Here is a 14,207-nt window from a genome sequence, read left to right as displayed (position 1 = left end):
TAACGTCATTAATAGTCTAAACATAAGTGTTTAAAGCTAGTGTTTGTCCAACTGACTTTGTAAATGTGTTGTTTTCAGAGGCTGTCCGCTGGGGTGATGGATTTTAACCTCCTGACGGACAGTGAGGCTCGCAGCCCGGCCCTGTCACTCTCCGACTCCGGGACCCCGCAACACGACCAGGGATGTAAAGGCCAAGACAACAGCGGTCAGTCATCCCACCACGGTGACCGTCCTCCTGACCTCTTCTGCCGGGTTTAAAATGAACACTAACTCGTCTTTGCATCGGCAAAGTTAATCAGAGATAACCCGCGGAGAGACATAATAATTTATAATTATTATGACATAATTTTGCAGCTATTTATAACTGTAGACTGCTGAAAGACTACGCCCAATGAAAACACGTATATTGTTGAAAATACGTCTATCATTATTCTACCATATAATTATCATTGCCTGCTGTAGCCTACAATGGCCTATAATAAGACGTGTGGGCCTATAGCCTAATTATCTGCATTAATAAGCTAGGTGAGCTTGTTCATATCGCAAAATAAAGCAAAATGCGCGTTAATTTTGACTTTAAACGTCTCTGAAAGCATTCAGATAGTTACATAATTCCATATCATACATCCAGGTGAGGTTTTGTCATGAACTGAGGGTTTATGCTTTGGAGGACACACGGCTCCGTGATACATTGACCCCTTACGATGTGAAAGGGCTGTAGCCTCTACTGTAGGCTATACGCATGTGCGAAAAATTGAATAGTATTAGACTTTGTTGACTATAGGCCTATATAGTCAGTAAGTTAGGCCTATCAGACTGAGCAGCCCACCGTGTGCATAAATTGATGACATCTCTCTCTATCAACGGATTCATGTCGGGCCTACTTTCTCCTGGACGGACCTAGTTGGCTGCGACACGGATTTAACTAAATGCCGATGTGCGATACGCACTAGATTACCCAAAAATTTTAGCATGGATTAGGAGGATTATCAAAGGACAGTAACATTTCGTATCTGCTCCAATTATGCATGATCTATTCATGCAGGGTTTAAGACATTTTAGACTTGTTGGAAACCCTATCCCATAATAATAAACACTCAAACCGTGAAGCACTGGATAGAATGATCCATAATTTAGTCAACAATGAGAGATCAAATATGCAGGACTTCAGGACTCTTTGTTTTGATTATTTGGATAGTGCATATTTCCACACAAAGAAACCCCAACGTATGGACACCATAATAATAATATAATAGCCGTCTGAACGAAGAAGTGACGATTTAATAAGCATTAACAAATATGAAAGAAAAATTAGAAATGGTCACTTGTGACAACTCTTTCTGATGTTTGCTAACTTTAGCATATTTGCCAAAAACAGTATAACGTGTCCTACTTTTTGCAACACAATTGTTAATATTTATTTTTCCAACTGTGTCCATTCTGAAGTAAACAGGGTGAAATAAATATATTGATAAACAAAATGTTAACATGTTAATAAGTCTGAGTCTTGTAGTGCCTGAAAAAATATAGGCCTGTACTGTATATAGGCTATATACACACACACATCTCATATTTTAATATTTATAGGCCTAATAAAAATACAGTAGGCCTATATATATATATATATATATATATATATATATATATATATGTGTGTGTGTGTGTGTGTGCACGCGCGTGCGTGTGTGTGTATATGCTTAGGCCATTTGTGCCCACTTGTGCGTGCGTCTTTTACATGTAGGCCTACCAGCACAGTACCACACAGGACTTTCGTTAAATAGTTCCGTAAATGTGGTCCTATACTGTAGGCATAACTCTCCATTTACACACGCAGGCCTTCATGTGTTGACGGTCACTCTGCTCTTCCACGGGGACAAGCGTATAAATTCAGATTTAATTGCCAAAGCACTGTGTCTGGCTGTGTGACACCTGGACATAAATCCACCCCTAACAAGCCTCCGACATTCTGGAGCTGAGAATATCCCTCCGCACGTTAATATAGGTCCACTGTAAATCCTCGACTTATTTAGAAACGCGTTTCACTCAACCGTTTAGCGTAGATGTCTGTCGTGTTCTATTAATTGTCACTTTTTGTGTTTGACTTAAGAATAAGTCAGCAACGAGGCAGGGGGTGATAATAGCCTGTTTTATAGGTCACTCTTTATCCTGGGGTGAAGGTCAGTATCGTAGGGTGAAAGTTTAATTGGTTGGTTTTGATTATTGGTTGATTGATTGGTTGTGTAGTTTTACTCTAGTTTAAACAAAATAATGCATTTTTGTATGATGGTCTATGGTTTGAAAAGAAATACAATACACACACACACACACACACACACACACACACACTGTATTCATTGGACTGAGGTTTTAAAAGTATAGAGTTGGTGTGTTAACTAAGAAGTATAAAAAGAATAATATCAAGAATAAAATCCTATGTTTTTCGCAATTGGGAACTACAATGTATTTCATGTGCTGCTGCTAGTCACTGATACATTGATTTACCAGCCAGTCACCGCCAACACATCCTTACTAGTCAGACGGCCTCCATTGTTGACCAGGAGGGCTCTGCCCTGTCCTCCATGGGCGGTGACTTGGGACGGGGGGAGCAGATTTAGCGTTTTAAGTGATGACTGACCCAGTGTCAGTTTACTGGCTGATAACAGGCAGGGTCTGGCGTTATTGGTTTTGCTTCTGGCCCTTCGGAGCCTCCTCTAAACCCCGCTGATCATTTCGAACTTCTCCCAGAGAGCTAAGCGCTCGCCAAACAGCCCCAAACCTGCCCGGCAACAAAAGGCTGATCCCAGGGATTAGGTGGCGGGCTAATTTGGCTCCCACTGTGGGGTCCTCAAATTGCAGAACTCTGATTAGGAGGGACAGGATCTTCGGTAGACAAAACATTTTGTAGTCTCAACCTTTAATTTGTGTTATAGTGAGTTGGGGACAAAAGCAGTTGATTAGATCTTGAGCATTTCTTTAGATTACAAAATAGTTTGTAAAAGCGCATATAAACTTGCCATTATTCCTAGTTGGTAATATGACTTATATAAGGTAGCCTACTGACTAATGTTGTTCAAGTCAAACATGTCATACATTATGATATTATGATTTTCCAATTTTGTAAACGCATTGATTTTCAAACGGATGTATTGGAATTTGTACGTCTATACAAGCAAATCCTCCGTTTAAAGATCACCTCCATTCACCAGGCTGATAGTTTTAAAGTATTCACACAATAGGTGCGTTTCCACTATTAAACTTTAGGAAAAAACATATAATACTTGTTTGTCATCAAGTAAAAAACCTAAAAATGTGAGCAGAAGAGCTAAAAGTACAAACCTGTATCTGTCTCCTGAAGTAACTCTGTTGTTGTTGTCTTATGAAGTAACTCGGTTGTTGTTGTTGTCTTCTGAAGTAACTCTTGTTGTTGTCTTCTGAAGTAACTCTGTTGTTGTTGTTGTTGTCGTCTCCCAGACACAGAGAAGTCCCACCAGAACCAGACAGACGAGTCCAACGCGGAGGACGGCGCCCTGAAGAAGAAGCAGCGCCGTCAGAGGACCCACTTCACCAGCCAGCAGCTCCAGGAGCTGGAGGCCACGTTCCAGAGGAACCGCTACCCGGACATGAGCACGCGCGAGGAGATCGCCGTCTGGACCAACCTCACAGAGGCACGCGTCAGGGTGGGTAGAACCTGACACATGAGGATGATGGTGGTGATGGTGGTGATGATGGTGGTGATGATGATGATGGTTATGATGGTAATGATGGTGATGATGATATGAGGAGGAGGATGGTGATGATGATGATGAGGATGATGATGATGGTGGTGGTGATGATGGTGGTGGTGATGATGGTGGTGGTGGTGATGATGGTGGTGGTGATGATGATGATGATGAGGAGGATGATGAGGAGGATGATGATGATGATGATGGTGATGATGATGATGATGGTGAGATGATGGTGGTGATGATGATGGTGGGGATGATGATGGTGATGATGATGATGATGATGATGGTGGGGATGATGGTGGTGATGATGATGATGATGATGATGGTGATGTTGGTGATGATGATGAGGATGATGATGGTGATGTTGGTGATGATGATGGTGGTGATGATGATGATGATGATGATGATGGTGGTGGTGGTGGTGATGATGATGGTGATGTTGGTGATGATGATGATGATGATGATGATGGTGATGTTGGTGATGATGATGGTGGTGATGATGATGATGATGATGATGGTGATGATGATGGTGGTGGTGATGATGATGATGGTGATGATGGTGGTGATGGTGATGATGGTGGTAGTGGTGGTGATGATGATGATGGTGATGATGATAGTGGTGGTGGTGATGATGATGATGATGATGGTGGTGGTGATGATGATTATGTTGAGAGGCTTATTGAGTGATTATTTTGTTTTGTTGAATCAGTAGTTTGGAGGGGGTTATGGGGGTTTGTAATACCGGTTGGTTTGGTTGGCTGGGAGCTCCATGTGGGCTGATATACAGACCAGCAGAATCGTACATCAAGTCCTTTTCCATTGAGGCGCTGAATCAACACTTCCTTTTTAGTCGTTTTTATGGCAGATATTCAGGAGGAAAAGTTTGATGGAGTTACCGTGCATGAGAAACGTACGATCAAGCCTGAACAAGTCAGCCAAAGACACAAAAACAAGATTTGTTTTTGTGTCTTTGGCTGACTTAGTAAAAAATTATATCGTATCATTCCCAGATCATTGCAAAACATCCTGTATAGATATATTACGTTACATTAAATGTATATTTATTACTACAGTATGTAACCTCATAGTACTACCTGTACTACAGTACATTCTAGTTAACTGATGTGTAATTATGTGGTATTACAGTTTATCAGAGTAGGTTATTACACAGTGGCAGAATGGTATGGAGGAAGGAGGTCTCTCCAGAGATGTGAAGGTTGTGTTACCAAAATAAGATCAACGTTAACATTTACCCCTGGACTCCCACTGTCCCACTTGTGTAAAACCTATAGCTGAACCAAAAAACCATGTAATTACATACCGTAGCAGGAGCAGTGTTGGACTATTTAGTTACATAGTAATTAATATACAAGTAAAGTGTTACCTTTTTTTTGCTAATATACAGTAAACATGTTTTAAATTTACAAAAAGTAAAAAGTAGATTAACCTCAACTGCCAAAAACGGGTCTTTCATTGACAAGCCACCCAAAGGTCAGAGTGCACCGAGCCCAGCCTTAAAATGTCTCCTTCCAGTCCAGCTTTGGACCGACAACACTATGCAGCATGTGGGTTCGCATTCTGCTGGATGACAATACAATCGCCTGCTTGACCACTGACCAGTTACGGATCAGATTCATGTTGGCTGGATGAAAGGTCACATAGCAGGCGGTCTTGGTTGTTATTTTGAAACGACAACAGACCGCACACGGTCCTAACGTCCATCAGTGGACCCCGCACGTTCCGCTGTGGTCCCAGGTGGATGTAGATTCCACCGCCGTTTCCCAGAAGCCCCCTCTGTCGTGGTGATTCATGGGATTTGTTAGACAATGTGAGCGTAATTCGCTTTCAATCTCCAGCCCGGATTCGCCACTTCTATCTCTATGTGAACCAACGAGTGCTTAATATTCTGAACGTTATTGCGTTTGGTATCATGGAATCTACATTCGTCCAATAAAATCAACATATCCTCCGATATATTCGATGTATTTTTATGTTATTGTCATTGATTCTATCTCAAAATGACACTATTTTTGTGTCAGCTAAAACAGCTCATTGGCAAATAAAATGTAAAAATACCTTTAGAACACATCAAATAGATTTCAGGATGGTGTTGAGTGATCTTTACTTCTCTGGGCTTGACTGTTCTGGCCTGCTTGAACTGATCCGATCCTACATTGGGCAGCTTAAGGAAAGCGAGGTAACGCTTCAATCAATCAATCAAGTTGGATTTATATAGCGCCCTTCATGATACCCAGAGCGCTTTACAGAGTCCAGTATTCATTCAGACACAGTCATACCGGTGGTGGTTAAGCTACATCTGTAGCCACAGCTGCCCTGGGGCAGACTGACAGAAGCGTGGCTGCCAATCAGTGCCTACGGCCCCTCCGACCACCACCAACATTCATACGCTGCATGTCTTTATGATGGTGGGGGAAGCCGGAGTACCCGGACGCTGGACACAAACCGCCATCTTTTCATTTGACATTCCCAGGTGTCCCTGAGCAGTTTAACACGTAGTGGTCAGGGGGAAGGGAGGCCGGTCCTGGACAGAGGTTCGCCTGCTGTCAGAGAGGATGGAGAACCAGGGTTCAAGATGGCGCCGACCTCGTCAGCTATGGCGTCGTGGTGTGCACTGTTTGTTTTTTTGCACTGGTCCATTGTGTGTTGTCGGCTCTACAATGTCTCAAGAATTCCTATGTATGTCAAGTACAAATGGCAATAAAATGATTGTGATTCTGGTTCTAATTCTCTATAAGTCACAATCACAATCAGAATTCGTTTATTGCCATTGTACTTAACATACATATGATTTTTTTTAACATTGTGGTGCTTACAACAATGAAACAATGGACAAGCGCACAGACAGGACAGGACAGGACAGGACAGGACAGGGCAGGACAGGACAGGACAGGACAGGACAGGACAGGACAAAGTGTAGTGATACAAACTGTGAAAGAAGTAGCAGTTTCTTCAGCCGCTGCAGAAAGTTCGTCCTCTGCTGAACCTTCTTGATCAGGGCGCTGGTGTTCAGTCAGTGTATTAAGTGATTAATCAGCTGTGCGGCAGACCCAGCGCACACCTGATTAATCACTTAATCCAATCATATTGGACAGGAAATAAAGATGCCGAGTTACTTTCAGGAAGTAGTGGAGCAGGTGGACAGAGCCTATTACAACAGACATGGCGCTGGCAGACCAGGCTCGTTGGGCGAGGGACCAGGATGTGAGGGACCAGGATGTGTGCGCAAGGAAGTAGGAGTGAGAGAGGGAGGGCGGAGGAATCAGATATAAAGTCCAGAGCTGTGTTCGGAATCGCTCCCTATTCACAAGTGCACTATATGGGCGTCAGCCATTTTGTTTGTAGTGTCCGAATTCTCCACGGAATTTTCGTTCCCTATATAGTCCACTATTTATTACCCACAATTCACCTTGATTTGCAGGGAACAGTGCATGTACCCTACATTTTCTCCGTTCCCTAGGTAGTTCACTACATGGTGAACCCTATATAGGGAATAGGGAGTGAGGGAACGAGGGAGCGATTCCAAACACAGCTCTGGCCTCTTTCACTTTTTATGTTACAAGTTATAAAAGGTTAAAAAGAAACAATGCTTACTTAGTGTATGATAAGAAATAAATACTGTATCAGTAAAGCAGACATTCACTGTATGTTTGTTCATATGTTTGTTATTAAATACATTGCAGCTTTCCAGCATGACAACTATGTTGAATACTGCATTTTCTATTTTATTAAAGGTTCTGCCCAAGAATATACATTCAAGGAAAACTGAAATTGTCCATTGGGAACTTAATCTAATACCTTCTTTTTTGACTTTCCATTAAATCTGAAATCCATTATCTATCTTTCCAAAATAGGATCTTAAATGACAAAGGTGACGACTGCCTGTCTTAGTCTGATATTTATTTTAGTCTGGGCTCATAATTCAAATAAGTGAACACGATTCGTTTTAATAAATCATCGGTAGTGATAATGCATTTCAACTTAGAGTCTTTCTTTTCAGAAAGTCTTGATATCCAGAGGATATTGCGAAAACTATTTAAAAGGTGTAATCATATTCAAATCGAGAGTTATTTGTGGATAAATGAACTGCATTTTTGCCTTTGCATAAGCCCTATTTACAGTAGAGGAACGCGCATTTGTGCCATATCAGCATTTCTCATACCTTCACATCATTGTGTGAAATGAGGGAAACTCAATTGTTTTAGAGCGGAACATTTATTTCAGTTACTTATTTTTCGAGCGTTTGAAATGTTGATCCTTCTGTCCTTTTCATATCAAGCTCGGTCTTTGAAGGCGAAGCTGCTTACTGATCAGGTTCTCTGTCTTCGCTTGCAGGTGTGGTTCAAAAACCGCCGCGCCAAATGGCGGAAGAGGGAGCGGAACCAGCAGGCGGAGCTTTGCAAAAACGGCTTCGGCGCCCAGTTCAACGGACTCATGCAGCCGTACGACGACATGTACTCGGGCTACTCCTACAACAACTGGGCCAGCAAGAGCCTGGCTAGCAGCCCGCTGGCCGCCAAGAGTTTCCCCTTCTTCAACTCCATGAATGTCAGCCCCCTGTCGTCCCAGCCCATGTTCTCCCCGCCTAGCTCCCTCCCCTCCATGAACATGGCTTCCAGCATGGTGCCGGCGGGCGTGGCCGGGGTCCCCGGCGCGGGCCTCAACAACCTGGGCAACCTCAACAACCTCAACAGCCCGGCGCTCAACTCGGCGGTGACGGCGGCAGCGGCGTGCCCGTACGCGCCCTCGGCCGGCCCCTACATGTACAGAGACACGTGCAACTCCAGCCTAGCCAGCCTCCGGCTCAAGGCCAAGCAGCACGCCACCTTCGCCTACCCGGCGGTCCAGAACGCCGTGTCCAACCTAAGCCCGTGCCAGTATGCGGTGGACAGGCCGGTATGAAGACAGACCCCCCAACACACACACACACACACACACACACCCCAACTCCCCGCCTGTACCCTCCTCCCCAAAACCCCACCTTCCCCCCACCCACCAACCCCTTCGCGGTTCCAGACACGCCCCCCCATCTCCGAGCGCCGGGACCGAGGCGTTGCTCATCTCTACGGACAAACCGCCAAGATGTCTGAGGGAAAGCGATGGTACTACAACAGGAATAAGCTTCGACAGAAAAAAACTACATCCCCCAGATGGACCATCAGGCTTCAAAGAACTCTCGCAAATATGGTGAGGCTTTGTCGCCGTACCGACCAACTGTCAAGGAATTCTAAGATTATATCTGCTACAATTTTTTTTGGCGGGAACTGCATGACTAGAGTGAATTTAACGATCACGAAGAAGTGGCCTGGACGCTCCCGCGCTGGCGGTCGCCGCCGCGGCCCGAGCGGCGGTCGGCGGTGACGTCCGCCATCGCCCTCGCAGGAAAGGGGACCTTCGGTTGCAATACGGGGAGAAAGAGGATGTATATAAAGGACTTTTTTTTTGTTTTGTATGTGACAAAACTTATCTATGAAACGTAGTACTTTGAAGAAGAGAAAAGCATGTTCTTCAAGAGCATAGGTTGATGTACTATGAGTACCTCCTTTTGGAATTTGAATCTTTGTTATGAATTCCGCTCACCTCAGAAGGTCCTGGGTCATAGGTCACACAGGTCGGGAGGGAGAGAGGAGGTAGCAGAACGTAGGCTGGAGAGCTTAAACAACAATGAACGGTCAGACAAAACCACCACGATTTACACATCTGTCAGAAGATCAGAACCTTTTTAAAGTAATCCCCTAAAAAAGCCATTGAATATATAGATTTGTGTGGTGTTATATAAAGGGAGTCCATGACTGTAAAAATGTATGTAAGAGTGCAGTTGTTATAAAACAAGCCTTTTTTTCTGGTGTAGCCTGCTTTGTCTCATTAAAATGAATAAAACGTATCTGTTTTTATGAACAACATACATACTACTAATTGAATGAATCCCATTGAAGGAACAGTATATTATTCTTTTTATTTTATTTTATATCATCTATTGCCCATGACATTATACAGCCATGTCAACAGACACTGACATTAGACAGGCATGACATAAGACAGTGACATTAGACAGCCATGACATTAGACAGTGACATAAGACAGCCATGACATTAGAGAGTGACGTTAGACAGCTATGACATTAGACAGTGACACTAGACAGCTATGACACTAGACAGCATGACATTAGATAGTGACATTCAACCAAGTGACATTAGACAGAGTGACTTTAGACAGTGTGACATTAGACAGTCATGACATTAGACAGTCATGACATTAGACAGTCATGACATTAGACAGCCATGACTTTAGACAGTGACATTCAACCAAGTGACATTAGACAGAGTGACTTTAGACAGAGTGGCATTAGAAAGTAATGACATTGGAGTGACATTAGACAGTCATGACATTAGAGTGACATTAGACAGTCATGACATTAGAGTGACATTAGACGGTCATGACGTTAGACAGCCATGACTTTAGACAGTGATGTTAGACAGAGTGACTTTAGACAGAGTGGCATTAGACAGTCATGACATTAGACAGAGTGACATTAGACCAAGTGGCATTAGACAGTGACATTAGACAGAGTGGCATTAGACAGTGACATTAGACAGAGTGGCATTAGACAGTGACATTAGACAGAGTGGCATTAGACAGTGACATTAGACAGAGTGACATTAGACAGAGTGACGTTAGACAGTGACATTAGACAGAGTGACGTTAGACAGTGACATTAGACCAAGTGGCATTAGACAGTGGCATTAGACAGAGTGGCATTAGACCAAGTGGCATTAGACAGTGACATTAGACAGCCATGAGATTAGACAGAGTGACGTTAGACAGAGTGACATTAAACAGTAATATTAGACAGTGACATTAGACAGAGTGACATTAGACAGAGTGACATTACACAGTGACATCAGACAGCGACCCAAACCTACACACCGTGTTCTCTGGCGGCGACGCCATGGAAACGGCATCTCATCTCCACGGCGACGTTACGCAATAAGTACGTGGGGGCGGAGATACGGAGGGTGTAGATGTTCCTGCCGGGCGGTCACCGATCCGTTTGACCTACTCTCTCCGAACGCTACCAGGTCGTCCCGTCACGGGGAAGGAATTCTCAAGGCCGCCATTCAGATGGTCTGAGGTGGATGCAGACATGGTGTGAACGCCAGGGTGGCGTCCCTGTGGACTCCAGCCCAGGGGACAGAAGGAGAGACGCCTGTATGGATCAAGAATGAGGGCTTTATTTGGGAGGGGGGCGGGGGGGGTTATGAATAAATCCTGTTTCATACTTGCCAGTCACCACAATATTGACTTTCACTTTAATACGAAGTCAGTGCTGCTTTAGTGTCCCATTCAGAGAATGAAAAGACTCATATGTACAGTAAGCATGTATGGATATTATTAAATAATTTCAAAAAGTAATTCAGAACATACAGAGGACTTTCTGTGAGTTACGTTACAATTTTGGTTGTGGTTGTTTATTAAGAGACCATTCTGTCCTGGGTTTGTATGGGGACTCTGATGTGACGGAGGTCTGCTCTCCTCCTCCTCCTCCTCCTCCTCCTCCTCTTCCTCACAACTACACACACAATCAATATTTCACTGGAGAGGATGTCCACCAGTCCCCTATGTTTACACCACCTAACACACACACACACACATGCACACAAACACACACACATATAACTGCACACAAACACACACATGCACACAAACACACACACACACACACACACACACATGCACACAAACACACACACACATGCACACAAACACAGACACATATACATGCACACAAACACACGCACACACACGCACACACACACACATGCGCACAAACACACACACATATAACTGCACACAAACACACACATGCACACAAACACACACACACATATACATGCACACAAACACACACACACACACACACACACACAAACACGCACACACACACATGCACACAAACACACACACATATACATGCACACAAACACACACACACATGCACACAAACACACACATATACATGCACACAAACACACACATGCACACACACACACACACACACACACATATATACCCAGAGGGAAGCACATGTTCAATGGTACAAAACCGTAGTCTGGAGAAAAAAAATCCCTCCAACTCGTCCAGTGATAATGATGACCTGGGAGATTAGAAAGATAAAAAGTGGTTGTTTTTATTTGTCTGTTTTTATTTGTTTGTAAAAAAAAATATTTCAAAGATCCACATACTACTGTATTGTATATCCTGAAATAAATTCAGGCCAAATATTGTGTTTGATCAAGATAGATTTTTCCATCTATTATTTTTGACAGAAGACAATATTTCTATTATAAGGAATTCTCCAAGAACGGGATTGGATGAATCATTGAATGTAAACATTAACAGTCAGATACTGTAGGTGAATGTACAAACAATGCTCAAACATGCAACTCAAACATCATACATCTCCTGAGTGAACAACATCATAAGATGTATCAAGGTTGATCTTGAATAGTCTTGGACAAGAGCTCCATCTGGTGACTTAGGTGGAAGGCAGGATCAGATACGAGATACGAGACCAATGCCAGCTGCCCTGCCATTGGTGAGTGAGATTTCGAAGAGTGAGCATGTGATAGCTGGAATAGATGTGATTGGTTCTGGCAGTATTGGCGTGTTGTAGAGCCGGCCAATGACGTAGTGACCCCGGCTGTGATGGATCTATCGTAATTGCAGGGTGATGGTTAATTGTGCGCGAGACGAGGAGGGAAATAATTCAATAATAATAATAATAATAATAATTAATAATTAATTAATAATTAATTATTAATAATAATATTAATTATTAATAATAATTAATTATTAATTAATAGAAAGACGCTTCTTATCAAAGCTAATTTCACTGAAATTATCTATCTATCTAATAACAAAATAAGGATCTGTGTACTGTACTTAAATAGTTGTCATAGTCCTCATATAATCTAAGATACTCAAATAATCTGGAGTTTTTTACTCTAAATCTTCTACTCAAACCTGAAGTACAGTAACAAAAAATTAATCTAATAACCACCTACAGTAATAATCACCCCTGCTCATTAGGAAAATGATCATTTAAGTGTCCTTTTCGATTTGGTAGCTGCTCAGGAAGTCCGTTTGGACTTTGCCATTCAGAATGTATACAGTAGGATATATCTCACTGTATTTACTGGGCAGGGCGTCCGGAATAGTAGTGTGTGTGTGTGTGTGTGTGTGTATGTGTGACTGTGCCTGTGTTTATTGTTTATTGTTTGTCTTGTTGTGTTTATTTGTTTATAGTTAGGACTACAGATGGAAATGAGCTTCCCACTAACTGATCCAGCCATCTTTTTCTTTCCCCAGAGTGATCATGTGTGCACGCTGTCCTTTTCAAACTAAATAAACTAAACTCCTCTAGCAAGAGTTTTAAACTCCCTAGGGGACACTAAAAGTAGTAACAAGAAGTAAACCTTGTAGCGTATTTCATGCCTCTGTAGCACGACAGGAAAAGGCAGACTGGACTGTCTCTATAAGCCTGGGTACTTTCATCTGGAGCCACCTAGTGGACTGAGCTGGTATCAGTAAAGAGCAGCTACTGAGGTAGTGGGGAGTTTACGGCTGTAGCTCAGTTGGTAGAGCGGGTCGTTCAATGATCGAAGAGTCAGCGGTTCGAATCCCAGCTCCGACTGTCCACATGTCGAAGTGTCCTTGAGCAAGACACCTAACCCCAAATTGCTCCCAATGAGCAGGTTAGCACCTTGCATGGCAGCTGCCGCCATTGGTGTGTGTGTGTGTGTGTGAATGGGTGAATGAGAGGCCATTGTAAAGCGCTTTGAGTGCCGCTAAGGTGGAAAAGCGCTATATAAGTGCAGTCTATTTACCATTTACTGAGGTAGAGGGGAGTTTACCCATGAGGACTGAGCTCTACTGAGGTAGAGGGGTTTACACATGAGGACTGAGCTCTACTGAGGTAGAGGGGGGTTTACCCATGAGGACTGAGCTCTACTGAGGTAGAGGGGTTTACCCATGAGGACTGAGCTCTACTGAGGTAGAGGGGTTTACCCATGAGGACTGAGCTCTACTGAGGTAGAGGGGTTTACCCATGAGGACTGAGCTCTACTGAGGTAGAGGAGTTTACCCATGAGGACTGAGCTCTACTGAGGTAGAGGAGTTTACCCATGAGGACTGAGCTCTACTGAGGTAGAGGGGTTTACCCATGAGGACTGAGCTCTACTGAGGTAGAGGGGTTTACTCATGAGGACTGAGCTCTACTGAGGTAGAGGGGTTTACCCATGAGGACTGAGCTCTACTGAGGTAGAGGGGTTTACCCATGAGGACTTTGTAAGCAGAATGAATTGAATGAAATGAAATCAAAGAAAATTAATTGAATGAAATGATTTATGCAAGGAAGATTATCTTAACACAATATTTGTTATAGATTAATTAATATAGTATAAT

General features: G+C 43.2%; 1 protein-coding gene across 1 annotated transcript; it reads left to right on the top strand.

The window, feature by feature from the left end:
- Positions 1-96: 96 nt before the first annotated feature.
- pitx3 (paired-like homeodomain 3) lies at positions 97-8,645 on the top strand (the record flags this gene model as incomplete). Its single annotated transcript, XM_084460821.1, has 3 exons — positions 97-205; positions 3,472-3,677; positions 8,079-8,645. The coding sequence occupies 3 exons, from the start codon at positions 97-99 to the stop codon at positions 8,643-8,645; spliced, it is 882 nt and encodes a 293-aa protein (XP_084316947.1).
- Positions 8,646-14,207: the final 5,562 nt, after the last annotated feature.

The sequence above is a fragment of the Borostomias antarcticus genome, assembly GCF_949987555.1.
Source record: "Borostomias antarcticus genome assembly, chromosome: 34".
NCBI classification, from domain to species: Eukaryota; Metazoa; Chordata; class Actinopteri; order Stomiiformes; family Stomiidae; genus Borostomias; species Borostomias antarcticus.
Note: the sequence above shows the minus strand (reverse complement) of the source record. Positions and strands in the feature narration are given on the sequence as shown.